The sequence below is a fragment of the Megalobrama amblycephala genome, linkage group LG21 (genome assembly GCF_018812025.1).
Source record: "Megalobrama amblycephala isolate DHTTF-2021 linkage group LG21, ASM1881202v1, whole genome shotgun sequence".
Classification (NCBI taxonomy): Eukaryota; Metazoa; Chordata; class Actinopteri; order Cypriniformes; family Xenocyprididae; genus Megalobrama; species Megalobrama amblycephala.
The window spans coordinates 27,270,234-27,283,302 of NC_063064.1; the positions used below are offsets into that span (position 1 = coordinate 27,270,234).

The window sequence follows — 13,069 nt, forward strand, 5'->3', positions numbered from 1 at the left end:
AACGGAAACCGTGACACATTTTTTCTCAGGATTCTTTTATGAATAAAGTTTATTTGAAATGTTGAAGTCTTTATCAACACTTGTGATCAAATAATTAATGCATCATCGCTGAATAAAAGACCCTATAATGACCCTTAACTTTTGAGCAGTAATGTAAATTATACACAGTTTTATATAGAAAGCTATCGCATGATTTCAGAAGACTTGGTATACAGTTTGAGTTGTATGGACCTCTTTTTTAGTGATATTGGTGCTCGACAGCCCCAGTCCCCATTCACTTTCACTGTAAGGAAAAGATTTATGAGGATATTCTGCAAAACACCTTTTCAGTTCAACAAGAACAAAATAAAGAATTTTATATGGACTTGGAATGAAAACAGAGAGTAAATGACGACAGACTGAACAATTCAAAAGTAAACAATTTTATTTTGGGGTGAACTATCCCTTTAAATCTTGTTTTCAGAATGTAACTTTAATTATCACTAGTCTTGTTCCAATGGCTGGTTTGCTTTTAAAACAGCAGCAAAAATCTCCCTCAGTCCCATTGAAGAGGGCTTTAAAGTCTCTCTTATTCTGTCTCGCATTGAAGAGCTCAAAAAAAAAAAAAAAAAAACTCAGTTTGAGTTTTGTCCAACATTTGTTCAGTCTGGTTGGCGTCGTGCAGAACACTGGAGGTGTATCCTGCAGAAGCCAAATTGAAATCTGTGAATTAACCTTGTGCTTCCCCATTCCTCTCCTTCCCCCCTCTTCCCTTCTCTCTTTCTCCCAGTCTCTGCCTCTCTCACCCCCTCTGCTCCAATGTCAGTTTTATTACGGCTTTAGGAGATAAAAGCCAATGATCCACAAAATGATGAATGGGGTGTCTCAGTGGCCAAGATACAGCAACACACACTCCGGAGAACAATTCCCAACACCCTACGCCTATGCCTGTGTGTGTGACAGAGGAGGGTGTCAAAGACATCGGATGGGTGCGAACACTTGCACTTGTGTGTGTGTGTGTGTGCGTGAGTGTGTATGAGTCGGTCTTATCAGAAATGGAATGGCACAGCGGTCGGTGTTGCAGTTCTCGACATACCCAGCAGAGTGAAGCCAAACCCTATCTCTGACCACATCTCGCCCTCACTCGCTTTTATCTTTCGCTCTCTCACGCAGCGTTCCCCAGTAGCACTCTGCACCACATCCATGTTCAAGAACTAATAAAACGTTTCAGATTCCAGAAACGGAATACTGAAAGCAAATTACAATGAGGAAATGCTGCAAGACACCAGTGACAGAATGGACACAAACAGGCTCTGGTCCAAAACCTAGTCAGCTGCCTTGCTGACTACAGTCTACATAGGCAGCATTCTAACTGAGTGACCGATTTGGAACATTCTACGCTGTATGTCATACAAATAGTGCTAAAAAGTGTGAGCACAAACTCTAATAAGCAGAAATATACAACAATATTGTGAAATATTAATATTGGCTAACAGTCCCATTTTAAACAGTTTGAACTATTTTAGTGATGCTTTTCAGTATTTATTAAATTATATATATAATCTATAAACTCTTGTAAACTCTCAGGGAAAAGGGTACAAAAGCTGTCACTGGGATGGAACTCTTTCAAAAAGTACTAATATGTACAATTTAGGAACTAATATTTACCATTTAGGTCTATATATTAATATAATACGTACATTAAGGTAATAATATGTACCTCTGGATATTAATATACACTTTGGGTACTAATATGTACACTTTACATACTAATATGTACATTTAGGTACTAATATGTACCTTTAGATATTAATATGTACCTTTAGGTATTAATTTGTACAATTTAGGTACTAATATGTACCTTTAGATATTACATGTACATTTAAGTATTAATATGTTCACTCAAAAAGTACTCAAAAAGTACTAAAATGTATAATTTAGGAACTAATATTTACCATTTACATCTTTATATTTACATTTAGGCACTAATATGTACACTTTACATACATTTAGTTACTGATATGCACCTTTAGATATTAATATGTACACATTAGGTACTAATATGTACATTTAGATATTAATATGTATGTTTAAGTATTAATATGTACACTTTAGGTACTGTTATGTACACTTTACATACTAATATGTACACTTTAGGTACTAATATGTACATTTAGATATTAATATGTACGTTTAGGTACTAATATGTACAATTTACATACTAATATATACCTTTAGATATTATATTTACATTTAGGTATCAATATGTTCACTATGTGTACACTAAAGCTGTCAATAAGGTAAAACTCTTACAAAAAGTAGTAAAATATATCATTAAGGAACTAATATTTACCATTTACGTCTTTATATTTACATTTAGGTACTAATATGTACACTTTATATACTAATAAGTACATTTAGGTACTAATATGTACATTTAGATATTAATATGTATGTTTAAGTATTAATATGTACACTTTAGGTACTGTTATGTACACTTTACATACTAATATGTACACTTTAGGTACTAATATGTACATTTAGATATTAATATGTACGTTTAGGTACTAATATGTACAATTTACATACTAATATATACCTTTAGATATTATATTTACATTTAGGTATCAATATGTTCACTATGTGTACACTAAAGCTGTCAATAAGGTAAAACTCTTACAAAAAGTAGTAAAATATATCATTAAGGAACTAATATTTACCATTTACGTCTTTATATTTACATTTAGGTACTAATATGTACACTTTATATACTAATAAGTACATTTAGGTACTAATATGCACCTTTAGATATTAATATGTATGTTTAGGTATTAATATGTACACTTTAGGTACTGTTATGTACACTTTACATACTAATATGTACACTTTAGGTACTAATATGTACATTTAGATATTAATATGTACGTTTAGGTACTAATATGTACAATTTACATACTAATATGAACCTTTAGATATTATATTTACATTTAGGTATCAATATGTTCACTATGTGTACACTAAAGCTGTCAATAAGGTAAAACTCTTTCAAAAAGTAGTAAAATATATCATTAAGGAACTAATTTATTTATATTTATTTACCATTTATGTCTTTATATTTACATTTAGGCACTAATATGTACACTTTACATACTAATAAGTACATTTAGGTACTAATATGCACCTTTAGGTACTTATATGTACCATTTAGGTATTAATATGTACATTTAGATATTATTATGCACCTTGAGGTATTAATATGTACACTTTAGGTATTAATATATACACTGGCAACACTTTATTTTAAAGTGACGTAGTTATACGTTACGAAATGTACTTACTATTGTAATAACAGTAAATTATGCATAATTACAAGTAACTAACCCTGACCGTAACTCTATAGTAAGTACATAGTTAGTAGTTAATTAATATTACTCAGTACTTATTTGATATATAGTACAAACAATTTGATTTAATATAAGTACAATGTACGACACCTTAAAATAAAGTGTAACAAACACTTTAGGTACTCATACTAATATGCACCTTTAAGGTACTATTATGCAAAATTTAGGGGTAAATAACATACAAAGGTGTACCTTTTGAAAGGATACCACCCCAGTGACAGCTTTTTTACCTTTTTTTCTGAGAGTGTATTTACGATATGTTTTTACCCCCCTGAACTTGTCACAATGCATTCTGGTATTGCAAGTTATATGCATGCAAGACTGCCATAGATTTGGGCTATTATTAGGTATGCTAGAAGGATCAGGCTTCATGTTGTGCACGCCCTTAAAATGCTGCCTCCGTAGGCAGCTCGCTAGGTTTCGGAACAGAGCCACAGAGACACCGGTTGCGACTGTTACCTTGTGCGCCTGCGCGAGCTATAGGGACACAGGGAGAAAAATAATACGTGTCATTGACATGTGCTCACGTCTACACACATACAAGAGACACACTGCACGGTGTGTGACCTGATCTCGTTCTCGCAGTGCTCACTGAATGGAAGAGTGTCTTGATGAGACCTTCAGGGAGTTAACCGAGCTACTAATGAGTTGCATTTTATGAGGGAGAATGATTGTAGAAAACACATACATTTAGTAGAGAAAATACTAGATTTTTTAGACAGCAAACCCTTTACAAAAATGTACCATCATTTCTGACAAATAAGTTGTAGTTTAAACAAATAATAATATGGGATGTTCCTCAAACATTATGATGTTCTTCAGAATCTTTCTGTTATTTTGATGATTGTGGTGATTTATAAATAAAAGTCGTATTTTTGCAGAAGCTGTAATTTATGTTGTACATCGTTGTAAAGGATACAGATGCTGTACACACACAACACAAGTTGTGATTAATTATACTTACTGCGCTGTCCACGTAGGCTTCAGTCCACACTGTGTCATGTTCGTGGTCGATAACTTTAGGTCTGCTCATCACATGCAAATACCGCATCACGTTCTCCTGAACGTCAGCCAGAGTGGAGATCTGACTAAAATAACCTGCACAACACACAACCCATAGCAGATCTGAATTACTCAATGAACCTATGAATATATGGTGAACATGATTATAACAAGTACAACATTTTCCTGGATCAACATCTTTGTTGATTCTGGAACAACATCAACCAATAAGATTTGAGGGACAAGATTACAGTTTATGTCAAATTTAGGCTTACAACCAGGGTTAGGTGCTTCTACATCATACAATTCTCTCTGATTTTAGGAATAAGTTATGGGTAGGGTTAGGTTTAGGGGCAGGACTAGGACTACATTTTTGGGCAGGAATGTTGTTCCAGGATCAACAAAATATGTTGATCAAGGAACATGTCTTGCTTGTCAAAATTCACAGTGACCATGAATACATATGGTGAACAGAAGAGACTTCTTTCAAAATCATCAAATGTACAGTATATTTTGTCTAAATGCATTTTGGTATCACTTTCTATGAAGCCCATAAATGTACAGCATTTTTACAGATTTCTTTACTGTTATATATTATTTTTTAAAGGTATTCATAATGCTTTAAAATCTTTTATTTTTATTCATAAGTCATTCTAACGCCCATTATGATATTTTATAATGTTTAGTTATTCATAGTTATTGATATGGAAGCTTGTTTTCCGCCATGAAATAAAAAATAAGAAAGGTAATTGTGACTTTTAAGTCACAATTCTGACTTTTTTCTCAGAATTGGGAGATATTAACTGGCAATTGTGAGTTATAAAGTCAGAAATTCTGAGATAAAGTCAGAATTGCGTGGTATAAAGTCAGAATTGTGTGTTATAAAGTCTGAATTGCAAGAACTGCCTGAAATATATTTTTATAATATGCAATTCTGACTTTATAACTCGCAATTGTGAGTTTAAATCTCACAATTCTGAGAAAAAAAGTCAAAATTCTCGCAATTGCAAGAAAAAAGGTTCGAATTTTGAGATAAAAAGTTGCAATTACTTTTTTTATTTTTTATTTAGTGACTTAAACAAGCTTCCACATATTGATGTAAAGAGCGTAATGCTAATATTCAGATTTTGGTCAGTTTTTCCATTAAAAAAATGTGGGGGGAAAAATGCTGGGCTTTTGACTAATAATAATGATATTATTACTATAATACATTATACTATTTAAACGTATAGCCTTGAATAGCTTTGAATATTTAGAAATCATAACAGATTATATAAACAGAACATAATCATACATACTTTATTAAATTAAATTAAGCATGATTATTAAGGTAAGATACAAGCTGATCATCAGATGCCTTTTCCATCCTTTTGGCGGTGCTGAAAATGTGCATGTGCTACTGCAGAGGCTCCAGGTGCAGAGCTAGAAATTCTCAGCTTGTGTGTGTGTGTGTGTGAGAGCGCTCCTCATCCCGCGGCCAGTCATCCGTGGCGCGGGCACATGGGAGTGATCAACGCTGCGCAGCCACGGGAGCCGAGCTGACAGGAAGAGTGATTTAGGCTCAGTTGACCCTTGACCTCTGCATGTCAGCTCTGCGAGTTGAGCCAGTTGCTGTCGCACTCCCATCAAGCACTCAACACCCGCGTGATTTCCTCAAGCCTTCAAACCAATAAACCCACAGCGGTGGCACGCTAACTCCTCATCGCGCTCGGAAGCCGAACGGAAGCTTCCGTGCTCCAGGAAAACCCAGCCAGGATAATTAATTAACTAATTAGCAAAAAATAAAATGGAATGTAAATCAAATTCAGCTCGTCATCCCCCCCAAAAATAACGAACCTTTGTTGGCGCACGCCATCCATTTCAGGTTATCAGCAAACGCAGATTCCCGACCAATCAGGTAGGGGAATATACGAACCTATGAAGAAAAAGAAAAGAGTTTCATTTGTGCGATAAATAAATATGTTTTCAGTTTTTGTACGTGAATAGTAAGTATTTTTGTACTTTTGTTTGTATTTATTAAATACTGATACACACAAAATCACAGATGGACAGCTCCAACAATGTAAACTTTACACATGAATAGCTTTTAGCTTGGCAAGCTACAGTTTCAAATTTGCAATCACATTGGTCTCTGTTTCTTTCCATTCCTCTGTTTCTCTTTGTTTCTCCACACTGAAAACACACATGCAGCAGATCTCTGAATTTAAATCAAAGAATCTCCTTGTTTCCCACAATGCAATTTCCTGATGTCAGGGTAAAACCTGATTACTTGATTACTCATTAGAAAACAACTGCCTTAGCGCATTTACTTAATTACAACAAATCAGGCAGGAAAACTGTTAACCATATGTTTTAAGATTCAGTTTTAAATTACTACCAGGGATGTGCATGAGTACTCAGAGTGACAGCAATATCATGAAAATATTGTAATTGTGTGATTTTTTTTTTTGTTCAAACATTTCACAATGATGAAATGAATAATATTTGAATTAGTTTTTATTTTTATATGTTCAGTTTTAGTAATTTTGTTATGCACTTTTGTCATTTTTATTAGTTTTTTATTCTATTTATTTTTATTTCATTTTTAGTTTATAATTTTCATTTGATTCAGTTTTTATTTTAATTTCATTCAGTAATTGACCTTGATTTTTTCATCTAATATTTATATTTTATTTTATTTTATTTCAGTTATCAAAAGCAATTTTTAATAATTTTAGTTGACAATAACAACACTGCTTACAATGTGTTTTAGACATTTTTTTAAAGGCAATGTTCAATAATCTAAAAAAGCTAAATGCTTTTTATGTTTAGTAGTTTTTATGAAAACATTTTTATAAGCATGTATCAAGATGCCTTTGCTGCAAGATGTTAAAAAAAACAGCCAAATGCAATGACTTTACACGTCTGAGATTGCAAATATAAATAGATTAATCTTTTTAAATAAAGAAGACAAAATGCATGTTTTTATACATTTATTTTATTTATTAATTTGTGCACATGAGAGTGCTTTCAAAATATGGATGTATAAACTCAACCATTCCTCTCAATGTTCCTTCCTCTGCTCACTCATTTTTTCTCCCTCCCTCTTTTTACCCTCCATCCCTCTATTTCTCAGTACATTGCTCCTGTCTCCCATGTATAAATGGTTTTTGATTCCAACCAATACTGAGCGGTTACACCGCAGTGGGCCAGCGACAATTCACACACACACACAAACACACACCCCTTCTGCAGGCTGTAGAAACGCATTTCTCCTCATGCCGTTAAGGACATGAGATGCAGACTAACACACGCAACCAATCCAGGCCAAGAATGTTCGTTTAACATGTTCACCTCAATGCCGAATGCTTTATGAACACGTCATGCAAACCGCGCAGCAGCCGGCAAACACTGGTTCACAGGGTCAATCAGGCGACTGATTCAGCACCGCCGAAGGGCAGGTACATGTGCAAGCCCTCCAAATCAGTTTATTCAACATTTTCCCCCATGTTTGAAGAGTGTGTCAAATAAGCTTGTGCTGTCAGCAATTCAATATACATTAACACACTTTTTCAGACAACCACCGCAGGAGCCAAACACAATTCCTCAAAATGTCAAAACGCTCTCAAAAGGGAATTTTACACTTGTGCTGGGGTGAAAAAAAGCAATCATAACTAAATCTATAAAGTAAGAGAAAACACACTGTGCTTAGGCAGGAAAAGAACCAATATACTTGAGAGAAATAATGCTGCATTTGATAATGTATCTCAAGTAGGATTTCATTATGAATATTCATGCTTTTATGCTTGTTTGATGCTTTTAATCTGAAAATGTGGTTGCTATGCATGGAAGACCTTCTTTTTAATAATTCTTTATCTTACCTTTCGCTCAGGCCAGTTATATTTGGCAAAAACATCATCGTACATTTCAGTGGCTCCATCTGTTATCAGCATGATCGCCTGACTACATGAACTTCCACGGCCGGTCTGATTAATCTGCACGGTGAGAGGGAGAGATAAGGAGACATGAGAAAGAGAGAGACTTTTCATTATGAGAATGAGAATTCAGTTCAACATTCAGAATAAACACTATCAAAATGCCTTAGAATGATTCACTAACACATAAAGCTAAAATTTAACAACAGAATCTATTTTAGTTGGGGAAAAAAAAGAAGCAAACAGGAAATTGTCTTCAGAGTGGTTTCTGTATCTACATTATGGGGCTCTGACAGATTGCTCATATATAATGCTTTGTAGAGGATACTGTGTTTATGCTGTATGATAAAATGGTTCCGTCCTGGATGCTGATTGGTTGATCTCAAGAGTAAACAGCTACTACAGTACATTTAACTAGTTAATTATATTTTTTCAGTGTAAGAGTAACAGTAGCTTAACTGTGGACACAAAATAGCACAGCCTCTCATACGTTATTGTTTAATTATGTTATGATTATATTGTTCGTATACAGTATATATATATATATATATATATATATATATATATATATGTATATATATATAAATATATAAATTATATATATATATATATATATATATATATATATATATATATATATATATATATATATATATATATATATATATCACTGTAAAATTACAGCAAAATATATTGTGAAATATTTTTACTATTTAAAATAGCTGTTTTCTATTTTAATATATTTTAAAATGTAATTTATTCCTATGATGTCAAAGCTGAATTTTCAGCATCATTACTCCAGTGTTCAGTGTCACATGATCCTTCAGAAATCATTCTAATATGATGATTTGCTGCTCGAGAAACATTTCTTATTATTACCAATACTGAAATATATATTTTTGTGGAAATGGTGATACATTTCTGTTGAGTATTCTTCGATGAATAGAAAGTTCAAAAGAACATAATTTCTTTGAAATAGAAATATTCTGTGTTATAAATATCTTTACTATCACTTTTGATCAATTTAATGTCCATGCTGAATAAAAAAATAGTAATTTCTTTAAAAAAACCCCATTTGAACAGTAGTGTATAATATATTAACTTATATTAACATCAACAAAATCATGTTCTCTAGCATGATTTGAGTTTATTTCAAGGTTAAAAATGGATTTTAATTCCTAGATTTTCAGACTTTTGTAGTTTCAAATGAACAATGACACTATTATCTTTCTAGAGCTGCTTTATGCAAATTGAATTCTGTTTGCATCATTGATCATCATTTACCTGTTTTACATTGTAAAGCTGCTTTGAAACAAACTGTATTGTACAAAGCACTACATAAATAAAAATGACTTGACTTGACAGAGCGACTGAGCAGAATACACTACATAGTATCTCATAGAGGGAGACGCTTTGCTGCTAAAATAACCTGCATTATGGGTGATAATCAGGCTTTGTATTCTCTATTGTAGTCTTTACACCAAGCGAACTTTACTGCGGTGCAGTGCATGATGTCATTCCAAAAGTCAAAGACTGCTGCATCTACTTAGTTTTTTTTTTTTTTTTTTTTTTACTTTCAACCAATCAGACACAAACACAGCATGCGGTCCTTTAAAGGGGCCGGACTCCGGGTTTTACGATTACCATATTAATGGACTGGCTCTAATGAATGTGACAAATACAGATACAACCCAGTCTCTCCTTTCTGTCTCCCTGTCTCTCCCCTCCTTGTTCTTTCCGCGAGACTAGTGGTCTGAGAAAAGGGAGATAAAGGGCACAACTGGACCGACTTTGAGCGCTATCTCGTCTGCAATTGCCTTCGCTTTCATCAGCTTATTAATCAGCGCTGCCAATTACCGCGATTAATCACAGGGAGAGATAGAGGTGTCTCGAGGAGGGGCCGGAACAGCGAGACAAAATGCAGGCTCACACACGCAAACACACACACTTGTGCAGGAGCAGAAAGGAGGGCAGTCATGATACCGGACCTCTGTAATCTCACGGTTTTGGTAATCTTCACTCACCTCATTTAAGATAGTGAAAGCCTCACTCAGTGCATTACCCAGGAGTCCAATTCCTTTGGCGAATAACTTGTCCAGATGCTCTTTAAAGTGCTGATGAATAAGAACATGAGAAATGGCTTTCAGATATGTTTTAGGAGTCCTAATTTCACTGAAAATTAGGTAATTACAGGCAGCAAGTGTGTGCCATTGTTTAATAAAAGAAAGACATACATCCTTATTAGTACTGTCAGCTTGAACGAGAGTGCCGTTTAGACAGGGCTCCACATAATGGATCTCTTGGTTGTACTGGAAACACAAGAAATTAGACACAGTGAGCATTAATTAAAAAATGCCTTCAAATTAATTGATATCCTAAAGGGTACTAATTATTCCACTCATGGATATTAAATCAAAATTTCCTTGCGTTTTTGTATCGAAAGTACATGAACATACTATTACTTAAAAAAAAAAAAAAGAGATCATAATCTAAAAAAAATAAATATCCATTTTAATGATAACATAATTTATTACATAAATTACTTTATTTAATTTAAGTTTTTTAATGTTTTTGAAGGAAATCTCTTATGCTCACCAAGCCTGCATTTTTATTTTATCAAAAATCAGTAATATTTTGAAATATTTTTACAAATTAAAATAACTGTTTTCTATTTTAATATATCATAAAATGTATTTATTTCTGTAATGGCAAAGCTTAATTTTCAGAAATCATTCTAATATGCTGATTTGGCACTCAAAAACTCCTTTCTTATTACTATCAATGTTGAAAACTGTTGTGCTGCTTAATATTTTTTGTGGAAACCGTGATACATTTTTTACAATGTAAAAGGCTTTAATGTCACTTTTTATAAATGACATAATAAATATCTAGCGTTAGCGTCAGTTCTGGCAGGTCACGTCAGTCAAGCTTGCATCAGTTGCCTCCCAGTTGACTTATGTCTACCTATAGGAATACAACGCCTATTACGGCATCTATATATAAGCTCTGCAGTATTATCAGCAGCTATTGCATTTCTCAGGAGCAAATTGCCCTCCTCCATCCCCAGCTCCTCCTCTCTTCAGTCTTATTATTTCCCCTGAATCAGACTAATTCTCGAAATATGTGTACGTTAAATCATGACATTTAATGATATCTGCATGTTGGTTCTGTTCTGTTTACCCTAAGGGGTTTACAGAGCTGCTCTCCCTGCTCTTATCCATGCTAGGCTGCATGGATGCGCAGGGAGTTCTTGCCCAGAACAGAACCATACCGCCAATACAAACTCTATGCATTATCTATCATATTTGACGATAGTGGTCCTGACAGACATAATAATATAAAATAAAATAAACGATATTATATTTTAAAAATATGATTGTTTTAAAATGTAAAATCATTTATAGTTTAACATTTCTAAAGTTTAACCTTTTTAATGGTTTAGATTTAGGGTGTGAAAACTGATCCTAGACCAGCTGCATTATCATTCGGAATGACATCTATATTCATAAAAACACATAATGCCTTTGTAGAAGAAGGATAAAGCTCAGAGAAGGCTAAGCTTTCCCAAGCTTTACACAACAGAGGAAACTCTCTCTGTTCGACTCACTGCAATAATGTTGAAGAAGTCATCATCCCCGAGCGTGTCCAGTATGGAAGCGACTGTCTGTCTGGCTATAGTCAATCTTAAACCCTTCATACTGCCACTGACATCCACCAGAATCACAACATCTTTAGGAGAGGTGGCCGCCTGGATATACCTGAGACAACAAGATTCAGACAGAAGTGTTAATGCATGAATTATTTAGAAATAAACTAAAAAGTTATTCTTGAAAACCAAAGAAAATCTTACTGATCACGCTCACCACCACAAAATAAATAAAAAGCACAAAAGAGACATTTCAAGAATCATTTAAAGCAGAAAAAAGTCGTTCATACCATTTTCGGTTCCTGCAGTCAAAAGCAATGACACCATGTTCATCAGGATGCCATTTCACACCTGAAAACACACATAGTGTAAAGAATTTAATTCACAGGTTGACGTAAAAGAATTTGATATTGTATCATATATGGATATTGTTGATACTGTATATGGTGTTTTTCCCCTCACACACATCCTAGTGTCTCAGAACTGTTCATATTAAAATCACGTTTCACATTTATCGTTTTATAGTTTGCAGACTCTTTACTTAGAAATCAAAAGATGGTTTATCTCTGTGGCTCAGCTCCTTAACCACATCTGTTTAGCACAAATAGCTAATTTATGTAAATTTGGCATAATGCTATAAGATGTAAGATGTGATTTAGTCCGCCACAGGCTTTGATTAATGGAAGGAATTTTCTCTATGTCCTCTCTGATGGTCTGTAAAATTAAAACATTAGTGGAACCAGCCAGTTTGATCTTCATCACTTTTTCGCACTGACATAATGCAACATTACGCACCTGGGTATTGTCGGAAAAAACCTTTAGCGCTTCCAAAGTACTGCCAAATAAGGGTGGGGTCCCTTCTGAAGTTATCCACGAAAACTTTGTTCAAGGCTTCTGACCAATAGACTCCATTAACAATGTCAGGGTCTGAAACGGACGAAGAGAGAGAATGAGTGAGAATTTATCTGAAGCATCATTTGCAATCATAGCAGAAACACAGTCCTAATTTGACCTTTAACCCTAATTTCGTTCGCCGTACGAGCCCAAAGTGGAGCAGTTGAATCACCTCATCCCAGTTCCACCCCTCCTTCTGCTCCGAGTCCAACCTGACTCCATAAAAAACC

General features: G+C 34.1%; 1 protein-coding gene across 5 annotated transcripts in view; it reads right to left on the minus strand.

Annotated features, from left to right (window-relative positions):
• Positions 1-13,069, minus strand: part of cacna2d3 (calcium channel, voltage dependent, alpha2/delta subunit 3) — a 68,347-nt gene that overhangs the window by 31,672 nt on the left and 23,606 nt on the right. For 3 of the 5 annotated variants that reach the window (XM_048173061.1, XM_048173060.1, XM_048173064.1), the window contains 9 exons: positions 12,741-12,872; positions 12,236-12,296; positions 11,907-12,057; positions 10,534-10,608; positions 10,324-10,413; positions 8,246-8,359; positions 6,222-6,300; positions 4,348-4,481; positions 3,843-3,860 (listed from right to left, as the gene is read on the minus strand). In XM_048173061.1, the coding sequence (XP_048029018.1) occupies positions 3,843-3,860; positions 4,348-4,481; positions 6,222-6,300; positions 8,246-8,359; positions 10,324-10,413; positions 10,534-10,608; positions 11,907-12,057; positions 12,236-12,296; positions 12,741-12,872 (854 nt within the window). The remainder of the gene's footprint in view (positions 1-3,842; positions 3,861-4,347; positions 4,482-6,221; positions 6,301-8,245; positions 8,360-10,323; positions 10,414-10,533; positions 10,609-11,906; positions 12,058-12,235; positions 12,297-12,740; positions 12,873-13,069) is intronic. The other 2 variants (XM_048173063.1, XM_048173062.1) reach the window with 1 other exon arrangement.